The sequence below is a fragment of the Talpa europaea genome (assembly GCF_964194135.1).
Source record: "Talpa europaea genome assembly, chromosome: 14".
Taxonomy (NCBI): domain Eukaryota; kingdom Metazoa; phylum Chordata; class Mammalia; order Eulipotyphla; family Talpidae; genus Talpa; species Talpa europaea.
Genome location: NC_140082.1, coordinates 66,091,584 through 66,113,144, shown reverse-complemented (window position 1 = coordinate 66,113,144; position 21,561 = coordinate 66,091,584). Strand labels below are relative to the sequence as shown.

The window sequence follows — 21,561 nt, the reverse complement described above, 5'->3', positions numbered from 1 at the left end:
TGGTAAATATTACTTAGCTTTCACAACAACTTGACACAGGAATTATTAGTTTACTTTATAGATGAGGAAACCAATACTCAAAGTGTTTAGCTGGTACAGAGGAAAGCTAAAGTTTTAGCTTAATCTATGATCTATCTACAAGAAGTGTCATACTTTACATCTACCACAGAAAATATCCAGGCCAAAGTAGTTATGAGGTAATGTATGGGCCAGAAAGATAAGCCTTTAAATTCACATGGAGAACTAGGCATAGTTGGCATTTGAGGCTTAATTGATAACCCTGGGTTAACCTGTGCCCTGTGGCTCTGGCCACATTTTTCCTGCTCCAGATCTACCCTATACTGGTCCAGTGAATTTGAAACTCAGCTCTTCTTCTGTTCCTCTAACTCCTGACAACTACTTTGCAAATTGAATATGTTCCTTTATGTCTAGCATAATAAATATTTATTGAATGAATGAATGAATGAATGAATGAAACCAATAAGTGAAGTGTCGTCCCAAAACACCCCCCGTTTGAATCCGGTTACAGGCTGTTCTTTGTTAAGGTCAGGCAGTGTGCAATAAATATACTTCGAAATTTAGAAAGAACTAGGTTTGAATTTCACTTTGCCATTTACCTTGGTAATCGTAGGTCCACTTCTTAATCTCAAACCTCAGTTTCTCCGTCTCTGAAAACATTTCCGAATGTTACAGGATTATCGTGAGAGTAACACACCACACACACACACACACACAAACAAACATACATGTAAAGTACCTTGCACAATGCTTGACACAGAAGTATACAGCTGCTATTGTCATTAATGGCATTTTTTTAAGGGTCTGTACTAGCAGTTTGGTTTATCACTTCCCGCAGCTATTATTGCTTTAGCTATTTCGGGTCTGAGTGACAAATTTCTGACAGATATAAAATGTATAGTACAATTAAAACCTTTTTAAAGGCAGAGAAGGATCAGTAAAATGTGTATCTGGTTGCCTTGTTTTGTCTTGTTCTGGTGCTTTGTTTTATAAATCTGAAGAATTGAAATTGACATCTATTATAACTTTATAATTTGATCCAAACCTCAGGAGTGACAAATAGTAAATACTCAATTAATTATTACTTATTATTGTTAAAATTTTGAGAGCCCCTCCAATTTACAAAATACACATTTTGTGCATCTCATAAGAAAGTAGTAGATAGGATAAATTGTGGCTTTTTCAGTGTTTTGTTTATTTCTTTGTTCTTCCTTTCCTGTCATTTCCCTCTGCTCTCTACGTGAAGAAATGACATTTTCAATGACTCATTTATCCAAAATTTAACTTTCCATTTTAATATTACCTTTTGCTTTGAAAACACCTATAAAATTTCAGGGGCTCAGAGTATTTCTTAAGTAAAAATTATAAGCTTATTAACTCCTATGGAAGCTCTCCAGAAGTGTACCTCTACACATTCATTACTAAACTTTTGAGAGTGGTTATTTCCCCTGTGCTTTGAAATGAGAAATACTGTGGAGTTTCTTAAGATTTCTGAAGTGTTGCCATTGTGGAAACTCAGATTTCATTTAAACAATATAATAATAGTGATCCAGGTTTTCCTCCAATTACTACAGTATTTTTTTTCCTCAAAAGTGCATATGTTTATTTTATATTGATCAACAATTTAAAACACATTTTCTGCTCCCCTTTTCTTACTAGTGACATTTCTTTGAGTTTCGTGTTATTCAAAATAGCATAAACAAATGGAATCGTACCATTTTAAAGAAGCTTTTTTACTCACAGATCTAGTCATTTGACTAGAGTCCATGCAGAATCCCTAGGAAAACTGCAATCTGGGCTCACCATTCCTATACACTCTTACACAAGCTTCATGCTAGACTGCTCTGAAAGTGTTTAGAAATGGTTGCTCTGTGTGTGTGTCTGTGGTATGTGTTTTCTCCCCAACTAAAAGAAAGTCGCAGTATGGCAGTGCCTTATTGCTTCTGTTCTCTGGAAGCCCTCCACAGTGATTTGCACAGTGTTTCCTGCAAATTGTGCGTCCACACACCAAGTGGCATTGTAACCCCAGGTTCTGTGAATGGCACATCCCATTTTAAAATTAAAAATAAACTGCTGATTCTGTGCATTTTACGTAGCTTATATTTGACCATCAGACAAGAGATTTAATTCCATTTTGCTTTTAATTGGCACCAGGAAGACATTCTGGCTGATTTTGGTTGAAGCTCACATAAACTTTAGCTACACTTTCATCTTTATTCCCTAGAACTCTGAGAGCTTATTATAGTTACAGGATTGTTTTTGAGATAGGTAAATGGAGATGTTTAAATAGCTTTGGTGCAAGTGTGATTTTTCTTTATCAAAGCGAAGGAAGTAGTCCCTCTCCCCAGGTGCTTAGATGAATCAGCAATAAAATGTTTGCAATGTAATCTAAAATGTGCCCTGGGAAGTACTCAGAAATGTTGAGCACTGCCTAGGAGTGCACTTCTGCCAGCTGCAGAATGGAGAGCAGGCATGTTTTGTGTTTTAGCCTGTCAACACTTGTGCTTTGAAATGAACAGGATACAGAGCACAGAACCAGGATCGAAGTGGTTTTGTGTCTCTTCTTTCTTTTTCATCGTTGTCACTTTCTGAGTACTAGGCTTGTGGATTGATGTCTAACACTGCCCACTGTGTATTTGTGATTTGAGTTTTGTAATTAAGAAGAACAATGGGAGTCCGTTGGGTCTCCTTATATATAATGGTTGGTTTAATTTGTTTCACTTCTATCTTGTTAATTGTAAATTGATCATTAAGATTTGAATTCTAATCTGTCACCAGGGTTGTGGGTATTGAGGCTAGAGCAATGATCCTGGTTTTAATCACTGATGATGAGAAACAAATTTTATAATTTTGGTACATATTGCAGTTCATATATTTTAACACTGTATTTTATGGTGTTATAAATATTGTTAAATGACTTTTAGTGTAGTTTTACTGTGTGAACTATAATGTATAAATTATATTACTGTTTTGGCAACAGTAGGTATCCAACTGTGTGAATTTAATTGAAGTAAAGAACACACGCCCGCTTGGACTGTTTTTTTTTTTTTTTCCCTTGCATGTTTAGATGATATTAGGTTAGAATACTGCAAAAATTATCTTCAACAAGAAGAAGCTGATATTGGCTTCTACTAATAGTTACCAAAAGTCAAATAAGAAACCAAAAGAATTTTAAAAAGTGGTCTTTTTTTTCCCTTAAAAAGCAATTATCACTATAAACCTAATTATAGTAATAAAATATTAGACTTCATGCAAGTGTAATTATACAATATAACTGGAATATAAAAATGCAGGGGAAAGTTCATGCTTCTGTAAAGTCAGAAATTATCAAAATTTTCTAGGAAAGTGTATTAGAGTCAGTTATCCTTTTATGAAACTCTAGGAAAATCATGCCATAAATGTAATCTCAAACTAATGTAGAAACTTAAAGTTTTCCCTTTGAACTTTGCAAACTGCTAGTTCTTTCAGCATGTTGTGGTTTCTACACTGCTGTCCTTGTACATTTACCAAATTTTTATTGAACATTGTGAGTTATAGGCAAATTACCATTATAAACAAATAAAAAGAAACCAAAACTATGCAATACAGAAAAAAATAATATAGCATGTATAGCATATATTTGATAGTAATATGTACTTTACAAAGTGCATTTATATTTTTTGTGATTAAGTTAAGGCATCCTCAGTATAGGACATTTGTATATAACTACTAAGAAGAAATAGGGGAAACATATGCTGTCACATTATCATCCAGCTTACTATGGTTAACTTTTGACATATTTCCTTTCAGTCATTACCATTTGTACATAAATGTGTATGTACACATACATTTGTATTGTGAGTAAAATTATACCATAGTTAGTTTTGCATCCTATTTTTAACTTGATATTATCTAATGAACATTTTTATACATCATTAAATATTCCGGAAACATAACTTTAATTGAATCACTTGCATGCACAATAATTCTTTGGACATTTAAAATGTTCCCAGTTTTAACAGTTATGAATAATATGATAATAAGTTTGTACATAAATCTGAATTTTTGATGATTCCTAGTCAAGATGCTTAAAAGAGTTTTGCTGATCCAAATACTGCACACCTTTAAGGCTGTCAGTATGTATTACTTTGTTCAAATGCTAAATTCTGCTGAGTATATATGTATACATATCAGTGTGTGACCAAAAAAAGTGAAAGATTATAAACAATAAAGGAGTGAGAGATGATATAGCACAAGGGACAGAACAACCCCTTTAGCATTGGGTGGACCAGTGTTTGTATCTGGGATTGGCTAATCACATTTGGGTGGCCTGCAGCACATCATTAAAGCTTGTACATACCTCACAGGTATAAGTAGAATACACACTTAGTTTGTAGGACTGAGATGACAGGAATACACCCAAGATATTGTGGGTTCAATTCCAGACTGCTACAATAAGCCAAAACTTACAGGGGTCCTCCCTGATGGCCTAGGGGGTTAACACACAACCTATGAAGCTATCTGCAGCCACTGCAGCATGAATTCGATCCCCGGCTGGCCAGAGAGCAACCCACATGGCGCAGCGGAACTCTTCTGTCTTGCCCGCTCCTCCCCTCAGCAGTGTACTTCGGTCAATCTGCCTGTTCTGTCCCCTTCTTTGTCTCTGGTGAATCCTCTCACCTCCTCTGGCCTGTACCCAGCTCCTGTATGCATAAATAAATCTTTGGGAAAAAATAAAAATAAATAAAAAAAGACAAAACTTACAATAAAACATGTCACATGAGCTTTTTGGTTTCATATTGCATATACAAATTATGGTTAACCTGCAGTAGCCTATTAAGTATGCAATAGCATTGTATATTGTAAAAATGTACACATCTTAATTTCAAAATACTTTACTGCTAAAACACGCTAATCATCATCTGAGCCTTCAGTGAGTAGTAGTATTTTTTTGCTATCAACCTTCAGTTTGAAAAAAACAGTATCTCTGATGCACAATAGTGACACACTATAAAATTAGGTATACCTGTATTAAGGTAAAAGATGGAGGCTACTAATTGGCGTACAATCAATGTTTGTGCATAATCTGATTTTATTATGCATTTTTTGAATAATAGAAATTGAAGTTTTGGTAAATGTTTATTGTACATATAAGTTACTTCCTACTGAATTGTTTCATACTTCTTATATTTTTTAATTGGAATTTTGATAAGAGAGTAGGGATAGCACTTTATTAAATGAAGCTTCTAAACTTCACTTTTTAAATGTGTTCTTAGTTTTTTTATTATGAAAATTTTATTCCTAGTACTTTTTGTTTTTTATGAATTTTTCAAAATCAAAGTAATTTTATTTTTTACATGTGATCATGGTAAAATGAATATGGAAAAGGTAAATGTTTTCTAATTCTTAATCTGATACCTAGAGATAATATTAATATGTGTCATGTATGTCAGAATATTTTAAGTTATAAAATGGAATCGCTTTATATATGTACTGATTTTTAATATTTTCTTTATTAATATGTAATATTTTAGGTCAATAATAACATTGATAGCCACATAACATACGTAATAGGCAAGCATCTTGATATTCCTATGTATACTTGATGCATTCAGTCTTCTGTTGACAAATTTCTGGGTTGTTTGCAGATATTGGGTTGCAAAGCAAGGTTGCTTAAAGAAACAATACAACAATGAACATTCTCATGAAAACGTGATTTTTCTTGTACATTTTTATGTTGTAACATTTATAGTTCCTTTGTGATTTTTCTTTTAAAAAGTGATCTTGAGGGGAGGATGTATCTGAGAACAGTAAATATTGTTCTACTTTTCAAAAAACTGGTTTAGGATAACTTTCATCCTTTTAGAATTAATTTTAGTGCATAGTGTGTATTGTGATAGGAGATAGTAATCTTGGAATAATGCCAAATTAATAGTTTTTAAACTACCCCTAAATTCTTTTGAAAGGAAAAACCTAAGTTAATTATTAACTGATTTATAATTTCAAATTTAAAGCCTTAGTGAGACAAATGCTTGATCTGAGCTTGGAAAAAAAAAAATCATGCTCTCATGTATAATCTAGTAAGAAGAATGAGGCATAGAGCACAATTCAGAGGAACAAATTATAAGATAATGTATGTGTGCAGCTAGAGATATTTTTGAAAAATATGCTTGTATATTGTGAACTGCAAGGTATTAGAACAAATTTCCTTTGAGATGACATTTGAACCACAATAAAAACAAAATGATAAATGAGGTAAACTAAAAGTGAAAGGGTGCTTCATATATGTGAGATGGGTTGGTAGTGGGATGTATTCCCTTAGCAAATCCAAATTTTTTCTTGACTGAAAATAAGGACTAGCTCACTTAATGGAGGAATCCTTTACTTGGAGGGAAATAATTTTACATAAAGAGCCTTACTTTAATTTCAAGAGACAAACCAATCATCAACTGCTAGAATTTCAATATGCCAGAGGTATAAACTTTCAGTTGTAACCTGTGATGCCATGGAGCATCCAGAGATGGTGATAGTGGCAGCACTGTTTAATTAAAACAAGGCAGGGATACAATTTTTCTTGAATAGACAACTTTATTTTTTAAGATATATTTATTTATGCATACAAGAACTGGGGTACAAGTCAGAGGTGTGGGGAGTGAGAAGATTCACCAGAGACAGAGTGGGGAGCAGAACGGGCAGATTGACTGAAATATACTGCTGAAGGGAGCAGTGGGTGAGAAAAAAGAGGTCTGCTGCACCATGTGGGTAGCTCCCTGGCTGGGGATTGAACTCGCACTGCAGAGGCTGTGGATAGCTTCATAGGTCTTAACCCCTTGCGCCACTAGGGAGGCCCCTTGAATAGACAACTTTCTAATCTTGAAATTTTGAGACTCAACTTAGTCACCCAAGGCACTGAAGAGGTAGCATATTTCCTGAGAGACCTTAACAGTCACCAAAATGGATAAATATGATCCTAAGTGGTTTATGAATGAAATAAGACAGAAAAGGAGATTGAGGGAATCATATCTGACTTAGCAAACAGAGGAAGGAGAATCATTTATTTAATTCATTTTATTAAGGTATTATTGGTTTATGAAACTGTGTATGATTCAGAAATATAGGATCCCACCTCTTCAGATGTATGTTACCACAACACACCTATCACCAAGGCACTCATAATCCTTCATTATAACCCATTGCACTTCCTCACATCTTTATTCTCCCAACTCCTTACTTCTTGGTGGCCTCAGTTGTACAGTCAGATTTCTAGGGTTTGATTTTGTGTTGGTTTTGTCTGACACTGTTTTGTTTCTCTGTGTTCCACATATGAGCAAAGTCATTCAGTATTTGTCTCTCTCAGGAAGGCGAATCTTAAGTGTCTACAGTGGTGGATACTTATGCATGAAGCAAGTTGATCTATTCTAAGATTCCAGAAGAAAAAAATGGAAGACAGGAAGAACACAGGACTGAAAACAAAATGGATAGTTCCATCCCCACCTCATGCAGACCACCACCCAGAAATCTAGGGGTTTTCTCGTGAAGAAATTAAATCATCAGGCACTGGTTAATCTAATAACTAGATTATATTAGAGACTAACAGAAAGTCTGCATTTTGAGAGGTGAGATTTATTTCCAACCAGCTCATTCAGGTTAGGATTGCACACAAATAAACAGGAAACTGGGGATCCTTCTCTTCTGATTGCCTCAGAAGAACCAAAGGATCCATCTCTTTTGAAATAGAATAGTTACAGAAGCAAGGATTACAGATACTAATGCTGGAACTCTCACATGGGAAAAGATGATTTGCTACTCAGTCACTAAAGCCCACTTATTTGGGTAAAATAAATGTACACAGTGAAAACGTAATCATAATATACTACTTAGACAGCAAGAGACAACATTTAGATAGTCTTCATAATGTAATTACAGATAGTGATTTAACAACAAGTTGAAATACTAGTAGCAATTACTTTGACAAGCTGGAGATGGGGGAGGGTAACGTAAGATAATTTAATTTTCATCTACCATAATGAATCAGTAGAAATTTTTTTATTGATGAAGCAAGAAATATTGATGTGTAAGTATATTTAGAAATACAGAGGTAAATACCAGGAGAAATAACTTTAAAAAATTAAAAGTTATTTGTCACTGCTTAGCAGGATTGGGAATCAGGGAGCAGAGGACTGCCATTTTTCATAATTATGCCTTTTAGAACTCTATTATTTTAATCAGGTGCCTGTAAATTAGCTATGCTAATTAAAATATATAACTCTCTGTTATAAATATTAGACCTGGGATTTCTCCTTTAACACCATGATGACTAACCTATAATAGGCCTACAGTAAATATTTGGTTAATGGATAATAGTCTTTTTATAAAAGGAATTTGATCATTGTCATTTTTGTCTCATTCCTTGGAGAAGCCATTTCTATTATGGTAAGTTATTCCTTTGTCTACCACTTGAGACCCTATAGCATATATCACTATACTATATGTTTTGTGATTTCTAAAATATTTCACTTAAATCAATTTTTATTTACACCATCATGTCTCAGTAAAAAGTTTAAAATGTTAAAGTTATATAACATCGTTTTTGTGTTTTCACCTCTCTAGGTCTAAGATAGCTCAGCTTAGTCAAGAAAAAAAGTATCTATCTGACAAACTAGAAAAGTTACAGAGAAGAAATAATGAATTGGAAGAACAGTGTGTCCAACATGGGAGACTACATGTGCTAATGAAGCAAAGGTAATAGAGGTTTGATAATCAGCTAATGTATCATATGTTGAATGTGTTTGGTACAAAACATTGGAAATTGCTGTGAAATGAATCGAATTTATCACTACTATGGTACTCAAAGGACATGCTCAAAATCTAATACTTTTATATTTTTATGCTTTCTTAATTTAGATTTTTCTGTACACAAAGAAGAAAGTACATGCCCGCTGCTAGTCTCTAAAGACAGAGAATTAGATTTAAAGTACAAGTAGTATTGTAACATGGAAAAATTTATTTTTTTAAAGATTTATTTTTTATTTATACAATAGCTGGGGGTACAGGCCAGAGGCACGGGAGGGTGAGAGGATTCACCAGAGACAAAGTGGGGAGCAGAACAGGCAGACAGAACGAAAGTACTGTTGAGGAGAGCAGCTGGCACAACAGGAGAGGTCTGCCATGCCGTGAGGGAATCTCCCTGGCCGGCTGGGAATAGAACCCGTGCTGCAGAGGCTGTGGACAGCTTCACAGCTCTGTGCTCAACCTGCTGCGCCACCTGGGAGGCCCCTAACATGGAAAAATTTAAAAATTTCTTTTATAAATTAGATTTTGTAAGAGAAAGCATTTAATAAGCTCAAGGAGGCCAAATATCTTAGCCACAGTTTATAATAACAGTATTTTGAGAGTCAGGATTTGACTCCAAACCCTTTGCTTTTCACTTAGTGTTACTTCGAGCATTGTTTCCTTTTTCACCTTTATATTGGATTAGGCTAATAATATCCACTTTGTGATTTGAACTTGGGTGTAAGCCAGAGGGATAGGGGGTGAGAGGATTCACCAGAGACAGAGTGGAGAGCAGAACAGGTGGATTTACTGAAATACACTGCTGAGGAAAGCAGTGGACAAGACATGTGCCGTATTTGGGTTATCTCCCTGGCCAGGCATTGAACTAAGGCTGTAGTGGTGATAGCTCTGAGACTTAACCCCTAAGCCACCTGGGAAGCCCAATTACTTAGTTTTTTTATTTATTGTTTTTTTATTTTTAATATATATATTTTTACATCATTGTTCATTTTTAAATAATATTTGCTTCCCTCCACCTCCTTACGTGTAGTCCCCATAGAATTTCCTTCCCCAAGGCACCCAGGCACATCACCTCAGTCCCCTGTGCTCCTCCTTCTCTCCCTCTGATCCTCTCCCTCCTCCTCCCCTGCAGGATATCTCTGATTTATAATTGTCTGTTTTTGTTTTATTGTGTTTTGTATTATTATTTTTTAACACTGATGTCTTATTTGGTTTCCCTATATTCCTCCTATAAGTGAAACCATCCAATATTTTTCTTTTTCCTTTTGACTTATTTCACTGAGCATAATTCCTTTTAGCTTCGTCCATGTTGCTGCGAATGGTATGAGTTTATCATTTTAGATTGCTGAATAGAATTCCATTGTGTATATATGCCACGCCTTCTTGATCCAGTCATCTATTTTTGGGCATTTGGGTTGTTTCCAGGTTTTACCTATTATAAATAGTGCTGCAGTAATCATGGAGGTACAGGTATTCTTTTGAGTCAATGGTTTTGTGTCCATTGAGTAGATACCTAGGGGTGGAATAGTTGGGTCATATGTAACTCCATTTTTAGTAGACTGAGAAACCTCCAGACAGCTTTCCATAGTAGTTGGACCAGTTTGCACTCCCACCAGCAATGTAAGAGAGTTCGTTTTTCACCACATCCTCGCTAACATTTGTTGTTGCTAGTTTTTTGGCTTTTTTTTTTTTTTATATATGTGCCATTCTTACTGGTGTAAGGTAGTGTCTCAGTGTGGTTTTGATTTGCATTTCCCTGATTATAAAGGATGCTGAACATTTTTTTCATATTCCTGTTGGCATTTGCATTTCTTCTTTGGAGAAGTGTCTTTTAAGTTATTCTGCCCATTTCTTGACTGGATTGTTTACTTTGCTTTTGTTGAGTCATGTGAGTTCTTTGTATATTTTTGTGATCAGTCCCTTATCAGTTGTATGAAATGCAAGTATTTTTTTCCCAATCAGTGGGGCTTCTCTTTGTTTTGGTTAATGTCTCTTGCTGTACAGAAGATTTTCATTTTGATGTAATCCCAGGTGTTTATCTTTTCCTTGATTTTCTTTTCTTTGGGGAAAAGTCTTTAAAGATGTTTCTGAGATGTGTGTCTTGTAGTATTTTACCTATATTTCCTTCTGTATATTTTATGGTCAGGTCTTATGTCCAGAACTTTTATCCATTTTAAGTTGATATTTGTGTATGGTGAGAGGTAGTGATCTGGTTTCATTCTTTTGCATGTGGTGGTCCAGTTTTCCCAGCAACATTTATTGAACAAACTGTCCTTGTTCCATTGCATATTCTTTGCTCCTTTGTCAAAGATTAGTTGTCCATATATGTTTGGCTTTATTTCTGGCATTTCTATTCCATTCCATGGTCTGTGTGTCTGTTTTTGTTCCAATACCATACTGTTTTAATTATTATTATGGCTTTTATAGTATATTTGAAGTTTGAAAGTGTGATACCTCCTTTCTCCTTTGTTTTCATGAGTAGGGCGTTGGCTATTTGCAGTTTTTTTGTGTTTCCATGTGAAGGTCATCAGTATTTGTTCTATTTCTTTGAAAAAAATATCATTGAAATTTTTATTGGAATAGGGTTGAATCTGTAAATTACTTTTGGTAGGATGGCCATTTTAACAATGTTAATTCTTCCAATCCATGAGCAGGCAGGGGATGTCTTTCCATTTCTTTGTGTCTTTTTCTATTTCTTTTAACAGTGTTTTATAATTTTCTTTGTATAGGTCCTTTACCTCTTTTGTTAGGTTTATTCCCAAGTATTTGATTTTTTTGTTTCAATTATAAAAGGGATGGATTTCTTGATTTCCTCTTCTTCATATTGATTGTGTATAAGAAGGCTACTGATATTTGTGTGTTGATTTTGTATCCTGCTACTTTATACTAAACTAGTTGATTATTTTGATTAGTTTTTCTGTGGTGTTTTAGTGTTCTCTTAATATATTATCATATCATCTGTAAATAGTGATAGTCTTACTTCTTCTTTCCCTATTTGAATTCCTTATGTCTTATTTTTGTCTTATTGCTTGGGCTAGGACCTCCAGTATTATAATGAAGAGCAGTGGTGAAAGAGGACCTTGTTCCTTATCTTAAAGGAAAGACCTCAGCTTTTCATCACAGAATAATATTGGCTGTGGGTTTGTCGTATATCATGCTATCATGTTAAGGTATGTTCTGTCTATCCCAAGAATTTCAAGGGCCTTCATCATAAATGGATGTTGGATTCTGTTCAATGCTTTCTCAGTATCTATTGATATGATCATATTTTTTTTTCCTTTTTGTTGATGTGTTGGATTACACTGATCAATTTTCGTATGTTGAACCATCCTTGTGCCCATGGGTGGTATATTATCCCTTTGATGCATTATTGGATTCTGTTGGCAAGGATTTGTTGAGGATTTTTGCATAAGTGTTCGTTAGGGAGATTGGCCTGTAGTTTTCTTTTTTTGTGTTGTCTTTGTTTGGTTTCAGTATTAGTGTAATGTTGGCTTCGTAGAACGTATTTGGTAGTATTCCTTCTTTTTCAATTTTTTGAAGGAGTTTGTATTGGATAGGCACTAATTCACTGCTGAACATTTCGTAGAATTCATTTGTGAAGCCATCTAGGTCTGGGCTTTTGTTTTTCAGAAGTGTTTTTGCGTGCTGCCTCAATTTTTTTTTTCACTTTTCTTTTTTTTTTTAAATAATAAATTTTATTTTTATATTCCCCATACAATTGCAACCCTCCCATTCTGACCCCAATCCCTCCCCTCCCACCCCTCACCCCCCAAAAAGTGTCTCTGGTTCATAGTTTTTTGTTGATTTTGATTTTGGCTTTCTTATAGTTATTCATTTTTCTGGTCCCTTATTTAAGTTTTCTAGATTCCTGCTATGAGTGAGACCATCCGGTATTTTTCCTTTTCTTTTTGGCTTATTTCGCTAAGCATGATCCCTTCCAGCGCCATCCATGTTGCTGCAAATTGCATGTGTTTATCTTTTTTGAATGCTGAGTAATATTCCATGGTATATATGTACCACATCTTCTTAATCCAGTCATCTATTTTTGGGCATTTGGGCTGTTTCCAAAGCTTAGCTATTGTAAATAGTGCTGCTATAAACATAGGGGTGCAGGTGTTCTTTGGAATTGATGTTTCTGTGTCCTTTGGGTAAATACCTAGGAGTGGAATTGATGGATCTTATGGAAGCTCTATGTTTAGTAGGTCCAGAAATCTCCACACAGCTCTCCATAGTGGTTGGACCAGTTTGCACTCCCAGCAACAGTGCAGAAGAGTTCCTTTTTCTCCACACCCTCTCCAACATATGTTGTTGCTAGTTTTTTTAATATGTGCCATTCTCACTGGTGTAAGATGGTATATCATGGTAGTTTTGATTTGCATTTCCCTGATTACAAGTGATGTTGAACATTTTTTCATATGCCTGTTGGCCATTTGCATTTCCTCTTCAGAGAAGTTTCTTTTTAGCTCTTCTGCCCATTTTTTGACGGGATTATTTTCTTTGTTGTTGTTGAGTCTCATCAGCTCTTTGCAGATTTTTGTGATCAGTCCTTTATCATTAGTGTTGTGTGCAAAAATATTCTCCCAGTTGGTGGGGTTTCTCTTTGTTTTTGTTATTGTCTCTTTTGCTGTACAGAAGCTCTTTAATTTGATGTAGCAATTTTGCTGCTTGTAATTGGAGTGTTTAGGTGTTCTATTTCTTCTTTATCTAGCTTTGCATGATAATATCATTCTAGGGATTTGTCCATCTCTCTAGAATGTTGAATTTGTTTTCATATAAGTGTTCATAGTAATCTCTGATTATTCTTTTGATTTCAATATAGTCTGTTGTGATTTCTCCTCTTTCACTTATAATCCTATTTATATGTGTTTTCTCTGTTTTTTCTTTGTGAGCCTGGCTAGAGGTTTGTCTATTTTGTTTATTTTTTTGAAGAACCAACTTTTGGTTTCCTTGATCTTTTGGATTGTTCTTTTAATTTCTATTTTGTTAATTTCTGCTTTGATTTTTTATATCCTTTCATCTATTGGTTTTATGGGGTTTTTTTGTTGTTCTTTTTCTAATTCTTTGACATGTGAGATTAGGTTGTTTCTTTGAGTTCTTTCTTATTTCTCAGTGTGAGCCAGTATTGCTGTATATTTTCCTCTTATTACTGCTTTTGCGGCATCCCACACATTCTGGAAATGAGTGTCATCATTGTCATTCAACACAAAGTATTTTATTTATTTTTTTAAAGATTTATTTATACAAGAACTGGGGTACAGGCCAGATGTGTGGGAGGGTGAGAGGATTCACCAGAGACAGAGAGGGCAACAGAACAGTCAGAATGACCGAAATACACTGCTGAGGGGAGCAGCAAATTAGACAGGAGAGGTCTGCCTCACCATGTGGCTTGCGGAGATCGAACCAGCACTGCAGAGGCTGCGGAAAGCTTCTGTACGTAACCTCCTGCACCACCAGGGAGGCCCAACACACAGTATTTTAAATTTCTTCTTTGATCTCCTCATTTGTCCAGTGGTCTACCAATAGTTTGGATTTCAATCTCTATGAAGTAGGAGGGTTCCTTGTTTTCTTTTCATGGTTTATTTCTAGTTTGATGCCTTTATGATCTGAGAAGGTAGTTGGGATGATTTTGATCTTCACGTATCTGTTGATGTTTGTCTTGTGGTCCAGTATGTAGATTCTAGAGAATGACCCGCGCATGCTTGAGAAAAATGTATACTCGGATTTTGGGGGATGCAGTGTCCTATAGATGCCTATTAGGCCTATGAGTTCTATGTCTTTATTTAGGTCTCTATTTTTTGTCTCATTGATCTGTCCATTGGTGAGAGTAGAGTGTTGAAGTCTCCTATCTTATATGCATTTTCTTTAATGTCTGTTCTCAGAGATGAAATTTTCTAATGTATTTTGGTTTGCCTTCATTTAATGAATATATGTCGTTGAGTGTTATATCTTCCTGATGTATTGTGCCCTTGATCACAATGGAGGGTCTATCTATGTCTCTTTTTACCTTTTTTTTTTAATTTGAAGTCTATTTCATCTGATATAAGTATGGCTGTTACTGCCTTCTTTTCTAGTCCATTTGCTTGTAGGATTGTTTTCCAACCTTTTTCTTTTAGTCTATGTTTATCTTTTGTAGTTAAATGTGTTTCTGGAGACCACAGAAGGTTGGCCAATCACTTACTTTTTAAATAGAAGAAAGGCAGTTTGAAAATGGCACTGATTTTTCAGTCACCAAAATATTAAAATAGGGTTATATTTGCAGAGTAATAACTCATTTATTCACTCACTAAAATATTTTTCATCCAAACACTGTACTTGGCTTTGTGGGTCACAAGTGATCTCTGTCATAGTCTGTTTTGTTTTGTTTTTGCAGCCCTTTTTCAAAAAAGCTAACCCATGCTTATCTGGAGGGTTGACAAAAAAGACAGATCAATTTGACCCTTGGGCTTCATTTGCTCCTATACTATGTATCCAATTTATCCTTGTAATTAATACTTATTTTCTTACATTTGTGTGTTGTTTAGAACCCACAAAATGCACTAACAAATTTTATCTTGAAACAAACCTAGGAAGTAGCTGTTAATATCATCTCTATTTCCAGAAGGAAACTAAGGCTCAGAAAGATAAAGTTGCCAACTGAAGGTCAGATAGCAAATTAGTCATTCATTCAACAAATACTTATTGATTGCTACTATGTATCATGTTCGCTACCACATGCTGGGAATAAAAGAGCAAAGTAAATATAGTTCCCAGTCTAATAGAGTTTACAGCCTTAAAAGGAAGATAGATATTGACAAAAGACTTTTACAAGTACCTGATTAATTATAGTATCTCTCAGTTCTATGAAAGCAAAATATACAAATGTACAAGCACATTTAATGAGGGGACTTACCCTGATCAGCAAAGATTTCAATGATAAAATGACACTTGAAAAGAACCAGTAAGCAATAGGGTAGTGATTATTAGCATTTTAAAGTAGAAGTTGGCAAACTGTGTCCCAACTCACAGCCCATTTTGCATGGGTCCAGAACATAGTTATGCTCATTTGTTTACATATTGTCCTTGCCTCCTTTTGCGCTATATGTTAGAGTTGTATGGTTGAGTCACAGACTGACCTGTTGACCCACAAAGCTTAAAATATTTATATCCTGTCCCAATCCTTTTAAAAGTTGCTGAGTCCTATTCTACAGAAAGGAAAACTATAAAATTAAAGGTTTAATGTAGAAATGTTAAGGATGGGGGAAAAATAACATATCTGCTGAATTTAAAGTATAAGGGGGGATGGCATGTAACTAGATTAAAGATGTAGATGATGACCAGACCTAAACATAAGATTTTTGAGGTTTTATTGTGGACATTTTATCATAATACTAAAGTGAAAACATTAAAAGACTTTTAAAACAGAAAAATGATGTGGCAGAATTTGCATTTAAAAATAGCATTCCATATAGAGAAACCAAACAATGACAATGACAAACTTTATTATTTTTTTACGTATACATATATATTGTTTGTATCTTTGTTCATTTTTTTAATACTGTTTGATTCCTCCTCTCAGGTGCAATCCCTATAAAATTCCACTCACCAAGTTACCCATGGTCTCCTTCTGGCGTCCATCCTTCCTCATCCTTCTCTGTCTCTTCTCTCGCTTCTTTTCTTCCCTGCGCAACTCCACCATCTCTTGGGTGGGTCAGGGAACCTGGAACCTCCCCTTTCCCTGGGGATCACCCTCTTACATTTAGACCAGTTTGCACTCCCACCAGCAGCCTAAGAGAATTCCTTTTTCCTCCACATCCTTTCTATCATTTGTTTTTTAATAGGGGCTGTTCTCACTGGTGTGAGTTGGTATCTCATTATGGTTTTGATTTGCATTTTCCTGATTATAAGTGATGTTGAGCATTGTTGCATATTCCTGTTGGCCATTTGCATTTCCTCTTTGGAGAGGGCTTTTCTGCTCATTTTTTTTGACTGGATTTTTGCTTTTTTTGGTTGAATCATGTGAAGTCCTTGTAAATGAACCCTTGAAAACTCACTATACATCTGAAGCATCCAGAAGGGGAGGGGAAGGGAGAGGAGAAAAAGAGAAAAAATGGCAGTGGGAGGGTGATCACAATGGGCTCTGGTGGAGGATTATGGGTGATTTGATAGTGGGAGAATTGTAGTGACCTTATTGTTTAAAAAAATAAACAAGGATATAAAATAATGGCAGTTCAATACAAACATTTCATATATTAAAATATGAAAAACAAATAAAGCTGGAAAAAATGGCATTCTGGCTCTGAGGAGTTAATGTATTAGAATAGAGCCATAGTGTTTACACAAGATCAATTTTAAAAATAGCATTCCATATAGAGAAACCAAACAATGACAATGACAAACAATGATAAGGACTTGGTCTTGAGGTGATAATAATGGTGCCAGAGAGAAGTAAACCAATTAGTAAAATACATAGGAGGTAAAATCAACAGGACTTAATATTTCATTGGCTTTGTTGGTGGAGAAGGGAGGCATGCCAAGGATAACACCCATTTGACTCTGTTGAATTTCATGATGAAATGCATTTTACAAACGGAGATGTTGAACAAGCTGGTGGGCATAAGGGACTAAGCTCAGGCCATATGTCTGTGCTGTGCTGGAGATAGAAATCTCCATTGACTAATGAAGATATTTGAAACTGTGGGAACTAATAGGTCACTTAGAGCAAGAAGAAGAAGGAAGGACTTACTGAAGCCTAAAGAGCACCAACAGTTTTAAAGAGGTTAGCAGAAGAGATTGAGACAAGTAACCTCTGAGAAATAATAGGAAACTGGGAGAACATGTTAGGCCTGTAGATGGATGTAAAGTCTTAAGAATAAAAGCAGTGATCAACCAGGTGCTGCTGAATGATTAAAACTGAAAAACATCCATTGGACTTAATGACACTGGTTATGCTAACAAAAATATTTTTAGTAAAAGAGTGGGTGCAGAAACTATATTAGAGTGGATTGAAAAGTTAATGTAAGTTGAAAAACTGAAATAACAAATTTAAGCTACTTTTTTCTTTGAGATTTAGCTGCAAAGATAAACAGGAAATGAAAGACTGACCAACTAACTGATGGGGGTGATAGAGGGAGCATTTTGGGGGGCCATCTAGGAACAGAGTAATTTTCGTTTTAAGTTGAAATAAAAGCAAATGTATTAAATTCTGATTGTCAAGACTGTAAAGTCAGAAAAGCTGTATTTTCTACTGGGTGTTTAAGCCTCTGTATCCACAAAAGCTATCCAGGGAATTCATATGAAAGACAACAATGACATTTTTTTTTTTCTGTTTGTTTTAAAACATGCACTTAATGTGGTCAAGTACTATGTCACTAATGCCTAACAATTCTGGTTGTTCTATGAGTTACACAGTTCACATAGTATTTGTTCTTTTTTTATATTAAGACATTATTTATATACATAAAAACTATTGACTGAAGGGCCTCCCTGGTGGTACAGGGGGTTAAGACGCAACCTATGGAGCTGTCCGCAGCCACTGCAGTAGGAGTTCGATCCCTGGCCAGGGAGCTTCCCACATGGCGCAGCAGACCTCTCCTGACTCGCCTGCTGTTCCCCTCAGCACTGTATTTCAGTCAGACAGCTTATTCTGTTCCCCACTCTGTCTCTGGTGGATCCTCTCACCCTCCACGCCTCTGGCCTGTACCCCAGTTCTTGTATGCATAAATAAATCCTTAAAAACAAAACAAAACGAAAACTATTGACTGAAGACATGGAACTAATAATTTAAATGTAATTAATTATGAACAGATAGTTCTTTCAATAAAGTAACCTTGGGATGATCTTTGCCAAATCTTAAGTTGTATTTTTCTAATAGCTTTATTCCTTGAGAATGAATGTTAAAAATAGTAAATGTAGTAATGATTCTTAACTAGTTTGATATTTCTTTCTTTTTTGAAATTAAGACTATTTTCTATTTTTAAACAAATACTTGAAAATAGAAGCCTGAAATCTTAATCATTACTTAATCATTTAAAAACAAAATAAGAAAAACATAGTGGCAAATAGAACCCAATAGTATGTAAAAAGAATATGTACCATATGCTGGGAAAACTGGGTCGCTACATGCAAAAGAATGAAGCTTGACCACCACCTCACACCATACACAAAAATCAACTCAAAATGGATTAAAGAACTAGACATAAGACCTGAAACCATAAAATATATAGAAGGAAATATAGGCGAAACACTACGTGATTTGCACATCAAAGACATCTTTACAGACACATCACCCAAAGCAGTGATAGTGAAGGCAAAGATAAACAGCTGGGACTACATCAAATTAAAGAGCTTTTGCACAGCAAAAGAGACAATAACAAAAACAAAGAGAAACCCCACCAACTGGGAGAACATTTTTGCACCCAACACTAATGATAAAGGACTGATCACAAAAATCTGCAAAGAGCTGATGAGACTCAACAACAACAAAGAAAATAATCCAGTCAAAAAATGGACAGAGGAACTAAAAAGAAACTTCTCTGAAGAGGAAATGCGAATGGCCAACAGGCATATGAAAAAATGTTCAACATCACTTGTCATCAGGGAAATGCAAATCAAAACTACCATGAGATACCATCTTACACCAGTGAGAATGGCACATATTAAAAAAACTAGCAACAACAAATGTTGGCGAGGGTGTGGAGAAAAAGGAACTCTTCTGCACTGTTGGTGGGAGTGCAAACTGGTCCAACCACTGTGGAAAGCTGTGTGGAGATTTCTGGACCTACTAAACATAGAGCTTCCATATGATCCAGCAATTCCACTCCTAGGTATTTACCCAAAGGACACAGAAACATCAATTCCAAAGAACACCTGCACCCCTATGTTTATAGCAGCACTGTTTACAATAGCTAAGCTTTGGAAACAACCCAAATGCCCAAAAATAGATGACTGGATCAAGAAGATGTGGTACATATATACCATGGAATATTACTCAGCATTCAAAAAAGATAAACACATGCAATTTGCTGCAACATGGATGGCGCTGGAAGGGATCATGCTCAGCGAAATAAGCCAAAAAGAAAAAGAAAAATACCGGATGGTCTCACTCATAGCAGGAATCTAGAAAACCTAAATAAGGGACCAGGAAAATGAATAACTATAAGAAAGTGAAAATCAAAATCAACAAAAAACTATGAACCAGAGACACTTTTAGGGGGGCGGGGGCGGGAGGGGAGGGATTGGGGTCAGAATGGGGGGCTGCAATTGTATGGGGAATATAACAATAAAATTTATAAAAAAAAAAAAAAAAGAATATGTACCATAACCAAGTAGATATATCCCAGAGATGCAAGCCTGGGTCAGTATTCAAAAATGGATCTTAAAAAGAAAGTTCTAAAAGTAACATCTGATCTTTAAATTGAAATACAGGAATTCAAAGGAGATCATTAAGCTTCTATGTTTTTGATTCTATAACAGAGGTACGGTTTTAATTTCAAATTTGCATTTTACAGCACATTTTATTCCCAGGACACATTATTGTCCAATCATGCTTTTTTCCTCACATAATTCATTCATTATTTGTATCATTATCAATTGTGTCATTATTAATTCATAATTCATTATTTAGTTAAATTATAGAAATTAAGTATTTGGTATGATTTGTTGCATAGGAAGTTTGATCCTTTAAAGTTTTTAATTGGAAATACTTTGAGACCTATAGAAAATTATAAAAATTTTTAAAAAATTGTTTACCTTTCACCCAGCTGTCACCAATGTCACCTTATATAACCACAATAAAGTTATTTGACTAGGAAATTAACATTGATGCAATCCTAGCAACTAATCTGTACACTTTATTGGTATTTCACCACATTTTTCCCTATTATCACAACATTTTCATTGTGATCTAGGATCCTGTATGATATTTAGACCTCATATCTCTTTAGTGGTCTTTAAACACCTATTAATTTCTCTCAAATATAGAAACCTCCTCTGTGACAATCCTTCAGTGTTTCCTCATTATCCACCATCTTGATCTTTCTTCTGAGAATTGCTCAATTGTTTTATAGAATGCCCTTCAATTTTAGCATGTCCCATGTTTCCTCATGACTAGACATAGGTTATACATTTTTAGCAGAAATCCCATAGAAGCAGTGTTGTGTCTTTCTCGAAGGAATGAATAAGTGCTATGAGTGTTAACTATCAATGGTAGTGTTGATTTTGATCACTTTGTCAAGGTGAGGTCGGCCACATGCCTTAGCTCAAGAAAATGGAGTTATCTTCTGAGGAAATACTAAGAGACTTTGCAAATACCTTGTTTCTCATCATATTTTTTAAGTGGAATTCCTTTTTTGGAGTAGTTTTAGCTTAGGCAAATATTTTTTTAAAGATTTATTTATTTATTTACACAAAAATCGGGGTACGGGCCAGATACGTGGGAGGATGAGAGGATTCACCAGAGACAGAGCAGGGAACAGAACGGGTAGATTGACCGAAATACACTGCTGAGAGGAGCAGTAGGTGTGGCAGAAGAGGTCTGCTGCGCCATGTGGGACCCTCGCTGGCCGGCCGGGATCTAACCAGCGCTGCAGAGGCTGCGGGCAGCTTCACAGCGCAGCGCTCAACTGTCTGCGCCACCGGGGGAGGCCCAAATAACTTAAATTTTTAATTGCTATATAACATTTTCCATATACAACATTTTACATATACAACATAATTATTCAGTATTATTATACTTTTCAAAATATTCACCACAGTAAACCTATTTGTCCATCACCATACACAGTTAAAAAGAAA

General features: G+C 35.3%; 1 protein-coding gene across 1 annotated transcript in view; it reads left to right on the top strand.

The window, feature by feature from the left end:
* SDCCAG8 (SHH signaling and ciliogenesis regulator SDCCAG8) overlaps window positions 1-21,561 on the top strand; it is a gene marked incomplete at its 3' end in the record, with an annotated part of 219,519 nt that overhangs the window by 125,761 nt on the left and 72,197 nt on the right. The window contains exon 10 of the mRNA XM_084254497.1: window positions 8,608-8,739. Coding sequence (XP_084110623.1) covers window positions 8,608-8,739 — 132 coding nt within the window. The remainder of the gene's footprint in view (window positions 1-8,607; window positions 8,740-21,561) is intronic.